The following is a 17,301-nucleotide window of genomic DNA, read 5'->3' on the forward strand; positions in this document are numbered from 1 at the left end:
CTACGCGCTGAGTCATACAGGCACAAGTGTTGTCATTCACATTTATTCTCATTCTCTACTTTTAGTTTGTAAAAACAATCTGAGGTCATGATTTTGATCGGGGATTGATCTTTCAGTTTTAATGCCGTTTACCTTTTACTGGCATGAATGTGTACAGGTAATTATCTTGTGCCTTTATATAATCTAAAGGAACTGTCAGATAAATATAGTGGAGTAGAGGGTACATTTCCCCATGATGAATATACTTTTACTTATACGAAACGTGCGAGAGCCCCATTATCCCCCCCCCCCCCCCCCCCCCAAAACTCACTAAACTTGGTAGAAATTTTGATTTAGCTTGGTACGTTGCCATGTCAACAGTCTACTGATGTCATCAGAGGAGACAAGACAAAAAACAGATTTCAAAACTCTTTCAAGTGTTACGGTGTGGCGGAGGCGTGGCCTCAAAGTTCGCCATTACAAAGAAACACTGTATTTTCTGCAGTACCACCAACATACTTCATGCAATGTGGGCAAAATCTTACAGTACTGCTATGGACCAGAATCTGAACAGATATATGCCAATAGGATGATACCGTCACAGCGCCACCTACTGGCAGCAGGAAATTTCTGTTGTAAACATGTGTTTGTTGTACATCTCTGGAAATGAGAGGAGAGGAGACAGCGATGGCCCCGCAGATCGCAAGCTTTAATTTATGTTTGTCACCTCTCCGTTTAAATTCCGCTGCAGTTCTCTCTTGTTTATCCCTCTCGGTCATGTCTTTGTGCCCACAGCTTTTTAATTACACAAACAGCATTAACCTTGCCGGATCACAAAGGACAATTGTAAGGAATCAATGGACAATGTATGCAAATACTGTTTATCTTTTTTTTTTTTTTAAACCAAAAGAGCCCAGAAGTTGATTGCATAATAGCGTCACTTTTATTAAATATTTTTATACAGTTTGACATTGACAGTTGCAGTACTTCAATTTCCAAATTCAAGTTTTAAAGTGTGTACAACATTGTAGCCTCACTATAGCCAAGTCTGACTCCAAGACTCCATCTGTATATGCATGAATATGAAAGTCATGGGGTTAACATGTCTAGGAGGGAATGGATTTAATATGGGCATGCTATGGCCATTGTCTTTTCTAATAGAAGGCACTCTTTTAGTTATATTTGGTAGGATCACAATTATAACACTATCATGGGGTGTGTTTACATCATGCTAATGTAACAAACCAAACTGAATCTTTGAGGCTGAGTCGCACATTTATTGCAAGTATTCATATAGGCAGAAGAAAAGCTGACACTGTATTTACCAATGGCAGTTTAAAAACTGTGCACGCTATCCTTCACTTCTTTTCCCAATTATTCAGAAAAGGCACAGATATCCAGATTCAAAACACTCCCACAGCTAAGTATTAATGGTGTTAATACATTCTGCTACATTTTAAAGGACTATTGGCATTAAAAGCACCTGGAAGAGTAAATGACTAATGGGACAAATTAACTATTGCATATTCTTTGCAGATTATTACAAGATCAAGTTACGACATGAGATAGAATGAGACTGTTGAGTTATAAATACTGGACTAAAAGACAATAAATAAGGTTAACTAGTTAGAAAAATCAAACTTACAAAACCATCTAGTGAGAGGAATGTCATAGTGACACGTCATGTGTGATGTTTGGTCACAACAATCTGACCTGTGAAGACTGAACTTTTTTAATGCACTCTGTAGCTATTTTTATTTAAAAAAAAAAAAAGCTAGTGTTACAGCCCTTTAAGCTAAACTTTAAAAATATCCATCAACTCCCAAGCCATTTATAAGGCTCCTTTTCTTGAACTTAATATCTGTCTTCACAATTGCTTCAGCTGTAGTGCTTTAAATGAAGAGTGAGTGTTCCTATTAAGATTATTAGGCATTAACAATTAACCCGAGGAATAATTAGTGTGGTTTAACAAACACTGATTGTAGGTAGGTTGATATGCTAAGCAGTCTTCACTATTCTGGTGATGTGACCCCCCCACACAACCCTGGAGGAACCAGACAATATGGCTGTAGGGAAGTGTGCTTAGAACACTTCTGTTGACGAGTGAGAGATGCATTTTTTAGTGTATTACCCTGCTTGTTTCCTCACATGGCCAACTCCTTACTACTGTATGGCACCTTCTCACAGGTAAGCTTCAGCTTCTGTGAGCGCACTGATGAAGGGTCACACAAAGGTTTGCACCGGAGTGATGGAGCGTGTGGGCGAGCCCGCCCGCTCAGAGGAAGAGGAAGCCGAGCGGTTGGTCACCTCTCGCTGCAACTCATCCACCCTTTTCTGTAGCTCAGCGCGCTTTGCTAACAGCTCCTTGTAACGCTGATGCACAGGCTCCTGGCAAACGTAAATGGTCAATGTCAGTCAAGTTCAAAACGGAGTGTTTGCGTTGTGCAACTGTGTGTGACTACTTCCTTTGAAAACAGGCTTAGTGACATACCTGAGGTCTCATGCGGGGGTTCCATCGGATGTAGTAACCAACCCAAAGCTCCAGGTGGCGTAAGCCAACTACTGGGAACAGCACATGGTTGGAGTAGTTCACATACAAAGGATTTGTAAAGTCCTCCAGCTGGCTGTTAATATAGGACCACAATGAGACTGTCCTTTTGGGGATCTCCTGCAAAATAAAGTGGTGGATGTCACTACAGTAAAACCAATTGATTCTTTATTAAGGAACACACGATTTCCACAACTTTTAAAAGCTGAAGAGGCAAAATGAGCTTACTTCCTTCAACCTCTGCTGTTCACTGTTGCACAAGAACGTCCCAAACAGGCAGCTGTACAGGTGATCCAGGATGGTGACCAGGAAGTAGTCATTAAACTCAAAGGCTGCAGGAAACTTGAATAAAGGCAGCCTCATTACAATCTGTTAAAAATGATCTTTAAATTACCTTAATTCGAAACGTATTACTCACCTGTCGAGTCAACTGCCAGACACAGTCAATGAACTGAATAAAAACCGGTGAGCGGTCTGCATCTGTGTGGTTTTTATCACCATGACCAATACGCTGAAAGAGGAAAGGATGATCGGTGTTGCACTAGTTGACTTGTGCTAAAAAACAGCGGTAATCATCTTCTTACCAGTTGGAAGCGATGACCGAAACTAAGCCACTCTTTCTCAAGCAGCACCTCAAAGCCACGAATAGTGCGATAGTAACCATCCAACATGAGCATGGACAAGGAGGTGAGCTGAGCTGTGCGGTCCCATCCGTCGCTACAGTGCACCACAACTGATGTTTTCCCAGACTCCACTTTGTCTGCAATTCTCAGTGCCCCTGCCAGGATCAACTAGAAATACACACAACATGTTAAAGAGCATTCTATTCATGTTTTCCTTCATTCTTTTCCCAGCTAAGGCATCGTTCTACTGCTCACCTTAATGTGCTCCAACCAATGAGTGGACTCTAGATTGGAAAGCCAGTGGGAGTCCTCAATATTAGGATAGACCACATCCTTTAGCTTGCGGAGTGACTCTCTCATCACATGGATGTTGTGAATATCCAAGAACACCAGTTCTGCGTTTTGATATGCATCTTCACTTTCATATCCACCCCCTTTCATCTGTGGACATCATACGGAAAACAGGGTGCTTAGAATTAACAGCTCCAGTGTGTTGGACCTCAACTGACCTCTGACACCAGAGATGACACCTCAGATGATGACAAAATACTACTGTTTGTTCGCAAGGCCATGCTGATATGGTCTACAGAAGAGACCAGCTAACAAGAACAACAGTGGACATGATCACAGAAATCAGAGGATATGGACAGATGAAGGCAAAAGATGTATGTAGGTGCTTCTGATTTAGCACACAGACCTTGTTGGCAGCTGCGTTAACACTGGGTCTGGCATCAAAAATGAAGAGTTTATGAGATTGAGCGTTAGCATCCATGATCGCCTGGAGGTACTTCTCGTCCTCTTTGCTGCGCTTCCCATTCACCCCCACCATCGGCTGACTACAGCGCGTCACTGTCGCCTGGCTCTCTGGATGGATCCATGACAACACCTGGACACAGAATGTTACATAAGCAGAGTTTGTCCCATAAGCCAACTGCACAGAGAAGGATCATTATATTTATGTGGAAAAACAGTCACTCACAGGTATCCTTCCTTTTGCTCGAAAGGCAGCGACTCTCTTCAGCTCTTCGTCTGGTATGTTGACAGGCACTGCCAGAGTTGATGGGTAGGTATCACATAGCTCATAGTGATCATTTACTTTTGTTATCCTCCAGCTTTCATTAGGTATACCCTTGACAAAAAAACAAACCATTTTAATACACTGCCTTTGACATTTAGTGAAGGACAGGGACTGTGTTTCTGGGGAATACCTGTCTTTTGTACTCTGAGACAGCATCATACACCTTCCATCCATTTTCAGGAAAGACTTGCCCATAATCAAAGGCAAAGATTTGCTGTGGGGGGGGGGGGGGTGACATTTATCAGTCTGTGCAGAGGAAAACAGGATCTTACAGCATGGCTGAGATCACTCACTAGTCCGTTGGAAACAGGAAACGCAAATTTCATCATCACTTCGAAAATGGACTTCCTGAGCGTGTCCTCTAACTGCTTGTGTGCGAACCGTAGATTACGCATATCCTGTAAAAAAGGGAGAGCAGAAAGGTCAAGGCAGGGATCAACAGATGTAAATATCATTTCATCACAGTTAAAACATTTTGGAAACAGCTTTTCAGAAGCTCGCCATTTTTTATCCATCGACTCACTTTACAAACAAGCCCATAGGACACGTCACCACGGCTTGAAGCACTTCCGATCTTTTCCACACGACTCACCACCCCAAGGGGCAAATCCAGCAGAAACGCTGGTTCCTAGAAACCCAACAAACCCATTTAGGAATGCATAGCAACTTTTTAAAAGATTAGTTTAAAAAGTCAAACATACCCTGTCCATGCATTTAAAGAAAAGCCTGTAGTTGGTAACGGTCACTGTTCCTCTCAGCGCTCCAGTGAAAGGACAGAAGTAGGTGATATCTTGAGCTATAGAATAGAATAGATGGTGGCAAATTAGCCAAATACAAACAGTAAATTATTTATCATTAAAAACCATCAGAGTAGAATGCATGCTAATGAGAGCAAACACTTACCCATGTCTTGCACAGTTTCATTTGGAAGTAACTGTGGTTCTTCCTTGTCTGAATTTCTGAGCACCTTCTGGAAATATAACAGATACAAATGAACACTTAAGCAACACGGTCACTTGTACCATAGTACCATCAAACATACAGGATGGTCAGTACATAAAAATTTACATACCTTGGCAAGGACTTTGGGCTTGACCTGAGGGATATGAAAATATTTTAAAATTTAATTATTTCTGTTATTTCAATGAAAAAGCAGTGAACTACAATCAGACTACAAACCCTGAGCTCTGGAGAAAACTCAGCAGAAGTTGACACAGAGTCGGAGGACATCGCTGACGGCGGTTTGGCCTGGGCAGACCGGTCAGAGCGAGAGGTGGAAGTGCTGGGAAAAGATTATGTGACAAAAAATCAAAAAAGAAAAAAGGAAGTGCACAAGTTCTACTCACTCACTGGTTATTTTAGCTGATGGTCAGGAAGAGAAGTTGAAATTACGTTGCTGCAGTCAATCAGAAAAACCTATTACTCATCCATATTCAGTTTACTGTTTATATAATTTATAAAAGTTTACAAAACTTTGCTTTAATAAGAAAAACAAGCAATATGACTTCACTATCACTGACTCTTTACAGTATGAAATTTAGTTTGGTTGGACTGAGTGAGCGAATGTATATTCTAAAATAAAATGTAAGCCTCTGCTAACATCTGACTGGCATTAATGTTTCACATTAGTTTCAAAATCGTTGGATAAATCGATTAAAACAGGTGATAACCTGGCACAGTTGGACCATCATGCACTGTAACATGAATACTAGTCTGGCAGCAGTTTGACAGTATTGGGAAGTTCATTGTAGTTGGAATATTTCACCTCAGATATAAAGCCTTTACAACATTGTTTGATAGCCTAGAAACTTTTTAGCTAGCGTACTATAAGCGACGTGTTGTGGTGGGTTTATTACCTGGACAATGAATCAACACTTGGCTGTCGGGAAGAGGAACGCTTCGACCCCAAGCTGTCTATGCTTCCGCTCTTCTCCATGTTCTCCTGGTTCTAGTGTTTAGATAACTGGTAGTGTGAACCCTGGTTATATTGATCCGTGTTTCCCCTATAGAACGCTTTTAAATCACCCCTCGGAGTAGAGCAAATCCCCACAAACAAAAGGAAGCTGCCATCTTTTCCCAGAATCCTCCCAATCCCCGTCACAAGGAAGCGATTGTTGGACATGGCGCCCTCTGCCGGCAGCCTGAGAGGAAGCCCTCATTCAGTGCATGGTAGGTATTTCTCTTTTTTTCTTCTTTCTTATTTTCATAAATACAAAACAATCAAAACGGGAACGGTTTTGCTACAAAAAGTGAAGTATAGTGCAAATGATTTGAAAAATGGTAAAACATTATAACACTTCACTTTATACATTTTTCTCATTCTCCTGATAACAATGGTGTAAATCTCTCATCTGTGACTGTTGTAAATTATAGAATATCAAATAGTGTAGATAAAGCTTATGCAACAGTGAATTTATAAACAATAGTTCTGCATATATAAACAGGTGAAGTAATAGAGAAGCTTGGTCAACAGGGAAATGCACTTAATGCCTCTATTTGTTGCACTTCTTCACTGTTCTGCAAGGTTGAAGAGGATTTTTTTATATTATTAATAATTAAATATTAGATGTATGTTTCTGATGTATGCTCGAATTTAAGAAAGGCAGACAATTTCCTCACAAGGACTTGTTTGTAATTTAAAAACTGTAATTCATTACAAGAATATGATTCTGCAAACCAATACCCTATCACTTGTACAATTCTCTTTTATTGGTAAAAGTCTAGAAGAAAATATTGTGGACAAGTTATTGTTTATTGAAAAAAAAAACATACAGAAACAATTGCTGAATTAGAAATAAAAATTGCATTCAAGTTTTCACTCATTTTACTGCCATGATGTAACTCCAGCTCATTTTTTATATACAAAATGAATGTGCCTTCAGAATGCATTTGAACAATCCTGAGACATAAAGCAAACCAGAGGAGACCAAAGAATTAAGTAAGAAAAAAACTAATAAAATGAACACACAGCATGTCCTTTACTTCACATATTTCTCCATAAATTTTTTGTGGAACTCTGAGCGAAGCGTGTCATTAACAAAGCGTTTCTCCTTTCGTGCCTCATCCACTCCTTTGGCACAATTTTTGAACACAACATCATCATCCCACCTAGAAAAATAATTAATGGTTAGTAAGCAGTTTAAGTAAGCATGACACTCATATTATGCACAACTGTGTCTGTGTAAGATACCTTCTCTTGACCCGGAATGTGGTCTGAGTCTGGTTCACTTGTTGCTGTTGTCCTGCCAAATTGATCAATGGATTGCCACTCAAAATATTTTCCATTCGAATCCTCTCCTCCTCTGCCTTCTGCTCTCGCTCCTAAGATAGGAGAGGGAAGAAGAAGATTCATAGTTGCCAATTGTCCTGTTAATTGTCACATTTGCAAAAATATCAGTCTGTAAATTTACCTTGCGCTCTTGCTCTTCAGCCCGCTCCTTCTTGATTTTCTCCAGTTCAGCAATAAGAGCTGCAGTGTTGTCGTCCTCACTGTCTTCCTCAGAATCTTCATCTTCATCATCCTATTAAAAACAAAAAATCCTTGATAAAGAAGCCTAGTCAGTCATTGTTAACAAATTTTGTAGTCAGAGCACTTACGTCAGTGAGAGGGTCATCAGCGTCAAGATTGGCTGCTGGGATCTGATCCAGTCTAGGCCTCTTTGAAGATGAGGAGGAGGATGAGGAAGATGTGGTATGCTCTGGAAGGTTGTGGTCAATACAATGCAATCAATGGGTTGAAACAAATGGTCAAAATATAAGTTTAAAGACATTCTACATAAACGTTAAATCTAGTATCTGCAGAAAGGCAAACCTCTTGGTCCCCTCTCACGGGTCTTCTCACGTACAGCTACACGCTCCCTCTCCTCAAGCTCCCTGCGAAAGTCACGGGCACGAACCTCCTCAGGGGCATCCTGGGTAGGCTGCCTGAGGAGAGCAGAATAAAGCAGCAGATTTAAAAAAAAAAGTATTTTTTAGGGATGCACGATAACTATTTTTTTACAACCGATAACTATTCCTGCTTCTTGTAACCGATACCGATAACAAACAACAGTTCCAATTCTTCAAATGAACTTTTATTGTTATTTCAAGTTAGCAAAACCCTATATATAAATAAAGGGTTCTACAGAACCAAAGGCATATGGCTGCTTTAAATACACAATAGACCAAGAATTTTCTGTTATTTCACATCATAGAACATAAAACCTGTCAGAGCAACATTTTGTATAAGAATCTGAAATCAAAATAATTGAAATGTGTGACTGTCGAATCAGTGTCAACGTTAACCGAGTCATATTAACAAGTGCATTATATAATACAAAAATAAAGCTTTCAGACATAAATGTAATGCACTCAAATCAAACATGTATTTGATAAATTCACAAAAAATGTATAAAATGTGCAATCAATGCCTTTTAAAGAACAGAAAGCATGTCAGCTTCTGCCTAAGGTTTTCCTTGTAAAAAATGTTTCATCAAGACAACAGGCTTCCCCAATCTTCAAGTCTGAATAGGCCATCAATTCAGAACAGAGGAACAAAGTCCTATCTTTGGTCTTGCTCTGATATACAATGGAGAGTGAAAATGTGCATTGTCATACATTTCACTTTCTTAAGTGTGGGTGGATCGGGGGGAGATTTTTATTTATGAAAAGTAACATCGCAGCCTTTTCACATCAGAGGGATATTTATGTGCAAGTTGGGCAATTGCATCGTCTCTCTCTGAAATAGTGAAAAAGTCCCACACTAATGACGGCAGCGCCATGTTTGTTAACAAACCGCTATAAAAACAAAGAAGAAAAAGAGGGCCGAGGTTAGGAGGGAAACAGCTAATGGCAACAGTCCTCTTCTTCTTCTTTGTTTTTATGGTCCAATGGTCGGACCAATAATTATCAGTGGCAATAGTTATTGTGCATCCCTAGTATTTTTGCTTCTGGACTACACACACATGTATATAAATCCACCATCAGAGTGACCAGACAGAAAAAGGAAGGACCACCACCAGAGAAAGTATCTTTCTCTGTAGCTGCTTAGTCTGGCACATATGAACTATAACAACAAAAAATTCTTCTAACCTGTATTTGATTTTTGTGTGACCAGGAAGATCTCGACTGGAATACTGCTTGGACAGGGCACTCAAATCACCCTCTCCTTTACCCCTCCCTCCTCTTGCTGGCTCAAATGTTGGTCTTGCAGCTGTAGTCATCTTTGATGGCTCTGCCGTGGCAAGAAAAACACACAAGTTGAAGAAGACTATACTAAAAACGATACACACAGCACCTAAGAGCAATCACATAAGGAGGAAAACGGTAAAAAAAAAAAAAACAAAAAAACAAGTTGTTTCTAACGTAATATAAACTAAGCAATATGAGAAGGTTAAGAAACCTACTTGTCAGTAAGCGTTTTGAAATATAACTTTAACAAATTATGGTCTTCAAGATGTACACTACCTATCATTTAACAAACAATGTTTGGTAGTTTAAGTACTCAATACAGCACAAAACACAAGCTAGCTACTATGGCTAAAAAGTTGCTAGCGGGCTAACAACGCCGTTATGGTAGAACACAATGCTATTTTGACTGTTTGGTAAACAGTGTATCGTCTAAGTTAAACACCAAATGTTTTGTGGCATTGTAGCACCGAAATTAACCCACATAAATAAAATGTAATCGCACTTTATGCAATTATTTCAAAGCAACAACACTTACAAAGCCGTTACCACACGAGAAAAGGAAACACCAGCACAACTACGAACGTCACTTCCGGAAAAAAAACCTGCGTGTGGGGAAGATTCGTTCATGAACACTCGGAGAAACCGGACAAATTAATATCGCAATGAGGACTATTTAGATAAATTATTAGGTAATACTCAACATAAAACAACAGTTACAAAACGTTGATTAATTTTAACACATTTTACAATACATATTTAAAATCAATATAATAAATACTAATTAAGAGACTAAACGATTAGGCAGGCTCCAGATAATGAGAGCAACTCACATTCACAATGACGCTCATTGTTGCAATATGAAGAGGCAGATGGGCCTCATCTCAGAGCTGTCATCTCTTATCACAAACAACTTTTACTTAGAGTTTATCACTGACCACTGCTCACATACATTCAGTCACATGTCAGTTCAGGTTGGGATGATTCCCTTTATTTACACAGCACAGTGAGTTTAAGGCAGGTCTTTTGCCAGTACTAAAACAAACAAACAGTACTTTGGCTGCAGGAATTTGAGTGAAATGTTTATTGCATAATCATAGCAGGATGACAAGCAGAACCCTGATTTATGATTTCCACTGTAGCCTGAGCGGCAGATGTTCAAGATTGTTGTGAGGTGACATAGAGTTGGAAGAAGGCTTTTTTTGTTGAAGTGCAGCTCATTGTAACTATTTACTGCAGCTCATTCTTTCCTTGAATAGTTTACTGTAAAATGGTAAAGAAAAACATGATTTTTATGTGTTAGTGTGAAAAAATCCTTTTGCAAATTTGCAAAGTAATGAATAAACTATATTTACCTCTGAAATGCTGGAACAGAATGTGTCCCTTACATTTTGTTCTTAAGTGCAATACTTGAGAACATACACATTCCATGACTGCTTCCATTTCTACTGATATGTTCACATCACACACGTAGTACACACAGGTGGCTGGGGGCAAAGTGAACTTTCTCTCTTGTACTGTTTGTGTGTGTCATTCATCACTTTCATGATCGTTTAGGAATAGAAGGAATTTTTTGATGCTGGCTGAGTTTCAAGGAGGAAAAGTAAGAGAGGAGGTTCAGCTGGATTCCACACACCTTTCAAATATTTTATGTCTTAAAAGATTGTATTTCTTTTTGCCAGCTGCAAATGATCTAACACAATGCAAAATGTGCCAATGACATATTAAAGGATTAGTTCATCCTTATCAATTACCTCCTGTTGTATCAAAAGTTTCTGTTATTGAGATAAACAAAACTTAATCTTACTGTTTGTAAGTCAGCAGAAAGTAATCAAATAGACAGTTACAGAAATCATCTTCAAAAACATAAGGTTTCTTTTTCAAGATGGAAAAAAAAATCTAACATTGATCGTAAGCTTGTCATTGTGCATGTTTTAGTTTCACTGGTTTCACTTGAAAGCTTTTTAGTGTAAATTACATCAAGAGGTCTGATAAGTGAGTAGATTAGATTCCAAGTAATCTGAGATAAAATCTCTGCTGATACGCTGCATTGCCCCCCCCCCCCCCTCCTTCTATCTTAACTGGTACAGCATGTTTGTGCTAGAATGTTTTTCTTTGGAGTTCAAAGTGAAACAAATCTAAAGTCTTTGTGTATAGGTCATCACATTGATTAGAAAAGCAAGAATAACACTGGGTGAAAAAGCTTTTTTACTTCTGGTTCTCAGGAAGTCGTCTCTGGAATGTCACATTTTCACATATCGATATAAAACAATGACTGCAGTCATCATGAAAATCTACCCACCCTCCCACTCGATCACAGGTATGACACAGGGGGCGGAATCTGAAATGACATGTTGGGGGGGGGGGGGTTGGAACAAAAGTTCAAGTATCTCTACCTGCTGCAGCAATACACAAACCCAGAGGAGGCTCAGCACTGACAACAACACAGCTGATTCCAGCAGGTGAGAACACAACACATATGAACTTCATACTACAGCTCTCATTTTCATGTTCAGTGACTATGCAGCATAAGGGCTCATTACGGAGTCAGAATTGCTTTCATTCTCTCTGCATAATGAGTTTGACCTGGTTAATTGGTGCTGGCACATCTCCAGAGAGATTCATCATCAGAGATTAAAACACTAAGTGCAGGTCAAACTGTTAACAGGGGCTCAAAGAAAATATAGAGAAGAAGCACAGCGTGCAAACACAGGGTGGGTTCACACTCACAGAGTGTGAATGGGACATTACGTATTACCTAACATTGTTTACAACAAGATGGCATTTTTGTACAGCTTATATTTTAGAATAAAATGTGGTGAGGTTATTGAAAAAGATCTGGCTGCACTGCTTAAAATCTTAAAAATTAATTTTAACATTGCAGATCTGGCATGTTAATTATTTATATGTATAAACTGCAACTTATTTTATCCATTAAAAAAATCCAATATTGCACATCTTTTGTTTTTTTTATCAACTTTGTTCACACAAAGAATCAGAGTATCAGATTTACATCAAATTCTGCTTTGTTAAATGTTTTTATTTTTATCTGTACTGTATGGTAAAAACAAATAAGACACACTTAAATGCACTTTTTCACTGTGTGTGTGCAGAATGTAGTTTTACTGGTTGTAATGATTGGCCATTAAGAGAGAGAGAGAGAGAGAGAGAAAAGAGAGAGAGTGTGTGAGAGATAAACTAACAGGGAAAAGACAAAACTACATTGTTTGTGCATTAAAAATGTCCCTGGCATACTTTAAACTTCCTCATTTTTCCATCAGGTTGAACACCTGAGAAAGGAAACATGTCAAAAGGCAAGTCAATCAAACATTTTATAAAATTACATAAAAACGTTCTTTGTATTAACTTGGACAGCGTGTGTGTGTGTGTGTGTGTGTATGTGCTGTGTAGATGTTGACAGGCACAAGGTGTTTCAAACTACCAGGGTGCGGACTCCACTGAGAAATGATGTAAGCTGGATCCTCCAACCAAAAGATGACAAGGGGGAAAGCGACAAAGCAGGGTAATCACATGAAGATGTATCAATGATTGTGATTTAGTGTAAGCCAATAATAATAAGCAATACGTTTTTTTTCAGGCTTCTCACTGTGCATTGCTGCAAAGCATACATCATCAAAATTACAAGATTATAAGTTTTGTTTATTTGCGTTGAGTTGAGCTCACTAATACATTTTTCTGCCTTTCAGGGCGACCCATGAAGCACCCAGGACCTCTTTTAAAGGAGCTTCATATGTCCTGTTGGCCATCAAGAGATTTGAGTGAGTAAACATTTAAAAATCTACATTGACACAGGTGAAAATTATTTTAAAAAAGGGTAAAAATGACACTCAATGAAGTGCAAAGAACTCATATAAACCTGTGCAGTGCATACAGTTAAAACCCCATATTGCTATGTTCCACTTGGATCTCATGAACAAGGTGGTGGCAGATCTGCAAGTCAAACTGAAATTGTCCTTTGACACATTTATGTCAGTGAATAATAACTAAATATATTCCAGGCTTTAGGCACATATCACCATCTGTGATATTAACATACATAAACATGAACTTGCCTTGGGCAGCTCTGCTGCATCCATAATAGCTGAGAGTAGACACTGCAGTCTGACCTGTACTTGAGCAGGTTGAACAAGCATTAATCTGAATACTTACTGTAGTAGCAGGTATTTTCCTTCAGGGCGCGCGGCATATTTGACCTGACGGTAAATACAGTAGCAAATGCTTTCTAGTGAACGTCATAAAACAGCACTCTTACTGAGTAGTAAAGGTAAATATTTGACCAGCGTTGACTTTGCAGTGATCATAATAAAATGAGCTGGATAGTAATCTGTTTAGTATTAAAATTAATAAAGATGCAAAACAGCATCATTAACTGTGTGTGGTTAATAGACTGTGAAAAAGACTGAAGACTATTAACACAACAATTATTAATGGAGACATTAGCGTTAACAACCTGGGAATTCTGCCGATTGCATTGATAATACATCACATAACTATAACAAGTACATCACAATAATAGACACATTTATGCTGCAAATATATTTCATCTTTATTGCGGTGCTTCTCCCTGAGACGATGAAGAAGGGTCCATTCCTCTGTGTGAACAGACATCAACACATGTTTAAAGATCTTACTATGATTATTTATATAGAAACTCCTGCCAAATTAACAAAAAGAATCAACTTTTCTCAAAAGATATGTAAGAGAAAATATTCTTAACGTAGCTGTCTGATGACGAGAACATTCACAATACTGAAGTAAAAGAATATCAGTATATACACCGAAACTGAGACGTTTCAATAAGATGTTCTTGTTTCCTTTCAAGTACCAAAACAAAAAGAAAGCTTGTGTACCCGTCTGTTCTGTTGGTGTGGAAACACAAATATAATCTTCTTGGCAAATCCAACACAGACGCATCTTTCAGAACCATGTAACACTTTGCCTGATGGCATCTTTGCCAGGACATTTAGTTTATATAAAATGTGTGAACTGATGGTAGTCAGCTTGTCAGCAGGCACAGCAATAGTTCCCAACATTTTTGTTTGTGATCGCTTAAAGTAAAGCAACATTTGTCTTTTTTTTTTAAATAATAAATAAAAAGAACAGGATTTTGTTTTTTTGCTTGGTCAAAAAACATTGTCATATTCTCAGGCACCCTGCCAGTTAGAAAGCAGCATTATTCAACATTCAAACATTGTTACTCACTTATGAATCCGAGCACAGCGTTGACAAGTAATTAATATCAACACACTCCTTTCTTGTGGCGAGCTGACAAACTGAGCTCTGTGGGGGGGAGGCAGTGCATACAAGTTTAACAGGCATGTACACCCATTGAGTATTTCAAGTGACAGAAGTAGCCTGCGTTCATTTAGGATTTGTTGAATTATGCGCTCAATCATTCTTTCCTCAAAGGTACTGACACTTCAGTAATGAGTTTAGGACGAGGGTCCGGCAGCTGTGAGGTCTTCTGAATTGGGCTGTGCTGATGTAGGCGAGGAGGGACCAGCTGTTGAACCAATGCTGTGTGATGGCATGAAGTGACCCTCACTGACGGCAAAAAGGTTCAGAGGGTAGATGCCACATTTCCTAAAGCCCTCCTTCACAATGCTTATACCTTCCTCTTCCTTTGCGATCTGATATGACCCTTTAAATACAGCGGAGAACTTTTTCTTGCTGACAGCAAAGTGTGTGTCAGTAGTGCAGCCGTCACCAGTCAGTGATGCAAAATGCTGCTTCAAGACCACAAACAGACCGGCGTCAAGTGGCTGCAAGATGTGAGAGCAGTGAGGTGGAAGGCACAGAAGAATGACGTCTTCCTTTCGAGCCGATTCCACCACCTCCAGGTTTACAGGTGATTTGTGGCCATCAAAAATCAGCAGCAGTGGACGCTCCTTTGGTGCGTGCACAAGAAAATGTTTTAGGAACCATTTTTTAAAGAGGTCAGAGTTGATGCACCCTGAGTCCGACCACCCATATAGGGCATCTGGTGGTCCTTGTGTCTTGTAACATACTCCCCCTGGATAGGCCTTTGAGTATATAATAAATGGGGGAATGTCCTCTCCAGCTGCACTAAAGCAAGCCAGGACAGAGATGTGGTCCCTCCAGCCTGGCGCTGGCTTGTAGCCCAGACTGGCAGATTTGGGGAGAATTGCCCTCTTTTTGCCCAGCTGAAAGCCCGTCTCATTGCAGTTGAAGATTTGGTCAGGCTTGTCTCTGAGCCCATGAGCGTCTATGACAGTGCTCAGCAGGCGGAAAAACTGATCTACTGCTTCCTTTCTCACACATACTGTCCTCCCACGGACAACATTGTCTGCTGGCTGAATAGTAATGTTCTTCTCTTGACGTTTTCTAAAATTGAGCCACCAGGTCTGACCCAGTTTGGAAAATGCTACCCTGCGGTGCTGCCGCTTATAAATCGAGGATGCAAAGGACACCAGCTGCTGCTTTGTCAGTGGGAATCCATGCTTGGACATGTATAAGGAGAACTCTACTAACAGATCCTCATCGGCAGATGTAATAAGCTGAGCTGGTCCGCTGCGACTCCCTGGTGTCACTCGTCCACTCACTCTGTCCCCCAGTGAAGATTTAGGGACTCCAAACTCCTTTGCAGCCTGTCTCACCGTGCACCTTCCCGACTTCACCTCGATCAGAGCTCGCTCCATGGCCTCCTCTGTCCATTTCCTCCTTTTCTTCTTCCCGATTTTGTCAAGATGATTTCTCGATGGCATTTTCTTTTTATCTAGAATGACACAGAAAATAAAGCAATGCTTGATCACACATACAAATAATGTGCTCTTAATGATTATACTTATTTACACATTCACCTTGCACTATAGGCTGTTGCTTTCTGCTGCAGTGCTCTAATATTTACGTGCAGTACTTATTTGTTAGTCAAAAAGGAATCTGAATTCAATTTAAATGAGCCATTCCTCCATCTTAACTTCAAGCAACATCAAGGAAAGGTGTAGTCATAGTTAAACACCTCACTTTAAAGTATTACCTGTAAATGTAAGATTGGATCATAAGTTTCCAAATAGACCACAGAGAAGTGATATACATGGGATTTATGTGGATGTAACAACATCAAGCAACTATTATCCTGCCTTAATGGTTCAGTAAAATAACACTTATTAACCCAAAACAATACTGTTGTTTTCAGTACTCCTTCGGCCTCTAAACCTACCACAACCAAATAAGGAACTATTACAGTGAACGCTCTTCACATCACACTGTATTTGTCTTGTGTGTTGCGTCCAACCAGGCCTCATGCGAAATACTACCTGGTCTTTACGGATCCTCGCACAATTTCACTGGGGGGCAGAAGACACCTCGTCCTGTGATTGTTTTCTCTCCGCGCACCGTATCGTCACTGTTTGTGAGCTACAATATTGTGTAAAACGATGGGTTTAAGACGGTATTGGTGTGCAGCAAACACATGCCGTTAACTGTTTGTCTGTCACTCCCACAAGTTTTATATCTGCAGAAAAAAGCGGTTACAGCGTACTAATACAACCCCCTCCTCCCGGCTAGCATACACGCTACTATGAAGCGGAACAAAACCGGAAGCAGGATCGGATGTTGTCAAAATAAAAGCACCGGTAACAAAATAAGTGTTCATCTCGATTAAAACTTAAATTCCCAGGTTCAGTTCCTCAAAAGCCCTAAAATAATAATAATATAAATAATATACGCGAGAAATTAGGTTATATGAGACAATGATATGACAGTATAATATCTTATATCTAAGTTATAATATCTTATAACTTATATAGGTACAGTAATATGAGGAAATCCTTCTAAAATTACCAACATTATTTTCACTGATGATGAAACAGAACAGGTGATAAAATAAAATGGGACAGTCAGTAACAGTTAGCACCCCATTCAAC

The 17,301-nt window shown here is 39.5% G+C and overlaps 3 protein-coding genes across 3 annotated transcripts; all 3 read right to left on the reverse strand.

The window, feature by feature from the left end:
• Nucleotides 1-899: 899 nt before the first annotated feature.
• mtmr2 (myotubularin related protein 2) lies at nt 900-6,311 on the reverse strand. The gene is made up of 16 exons (XM_028421474.1): nt 6,085-6,311; nt 5,408-5,510; nt 5,301-5,324; nt 5,132-5,198; nt 4,930-5,024; nt 4,752-4,856; nt 4,522-4,626; nt 4,359-4,442; nt 4,130-4,279; nt 3,848-4,036; nt 3,406-3,591; nt 3,112-3,318; nt 2,946-3,038; nt 2,756-2,869; nt 2,471-2,647; nt 900-2,367 (listed from the first exon to the last, which is right to left on the reverse strand). Exons 1-16 carry the CDS (start codon nt 6,162-6,164, stop codon nt 2,203-2,205), a joined length of 1,944 nt encoding a protein of 647 aa, XP_028277275.1. The 5' UTR covers nt 6,165-6,311; the 3' UTR covers nt 900-2,202.
• A 678-nt stretch (nt 6,312-6,989) lies between these two features.
• cwc15 (CWC15 spliceosome associated protein) lies at nt 6,990-9,990 on the reverse strand. Its single transcript, XM_028421476.1, has 7 exons — nt 9,933-9,990; nt 9,299-9,440; nt 8,040-8,152; nt 7,826-7,926; nt 7,639-7,749; nt 7,419-7,549; nt 6,990-7,336 (listed from the first exon to the last, which is right to left on the reverse strand). Exons 2-7 carry the CDS (start codon nt 9,427-9,429, stop codon nt 7,207-7,209), a joined length of 717 nt encoding a protein of 238 aa, XP_028277277.1. The 5' UTR covers nt 9,430-9,440; nt 9,933-9,990; the 3' UTR covers nt 6,990-7,206.
• A 3,758-nt stretch (nt 9,991-13,748) lies between these two features.
• si:rp71-1d10.8 (tigger transposable element-derived protein 6) lies at nt 13,749-17,120 on the reverse strand. Its single transcript, XM_028421065.1, has 2 exons — nt 16,693-17,120; nt 13,749-16,151 (listed from the first exon to the last, which is right to left on the reverse strand). The coding sequence occupies exon 2, from the start codon at nt 16,138-16,140 to the stop codon at nt 14,848-14,850; it is 1,293 nt and encodes a 430-aa protein (XP_028276866.1). The 5' UTR covers nt 16,141-16,151; nt 16,693-17,120; the 3' UTR covers nt 13,749-14,847.
• Between the last annotated feature and the right edge of the window lie 181 nt (nt 17,121-17,301).

This window comes from Parambassis ranga, chromosome 14, assembly GCF_900634625.1.
Source record: "Parambassis ranga chromosome 14, fParRan2.1, whole genome shotgun sequence".
NCBI classification, from domain to species: domain Eukaryota; kingdom Metazoa; phylum Chordata; class Actinopteri; family Ambassidae; genus Parambassis; species Parambassis ranga.

Coding starts and splice junctions, on each gene's coding strand:
- mtmr2 (XM_028421474.1), bottom strand. CDS start 6,164: ATGGAGAAGAGCGGAAGCATAGACAGCTTGGGGTCGAAGCGTTCCTCT. Junction 5,325..5,407: donor AGTTTTCTCCAGAGCTCAGG/GTTTGTAGTCTG, acceptor CATATCCCTCAG/GTCAAGCCCAAAGTCCTTGC. Junction 4,280..4,358: donor TCTCAGAGTACAAAAGACAG/GTATTCCCCAGA, acceptor TTTTTTGTCAAG/GGTATACCTAATGAAAGCTG.
- cwc15 (XM_028421476.1), bottom strand. CDS start 9,429: ATGACTACAGCTGCAAGACCAACATTTGAGCCAGCAAGAGGAGGGAGG. Junction 7,550..7,638: donor CTGAAGAGCAAGAGCGCAAG/GTAAATTTACAG, acceptor CTCCTATCTTAG/GAGCGAGAGCAGAAGGCAGA. Junction 7,337..7,418: donor ACATTCCGGGTCAAGAGAAG/GTATCTTACACA, acceptor TTATTTTTCTAG/GTGGGATGATGATGTTGTGT.
- si:rp71-1d10.8 (XM_028421065.1), bottom strand. CDS start 16,140: ATGCCATCGAGAAATCATCTTGACAAAATCGGGAAGAAGAAAAGGAGG.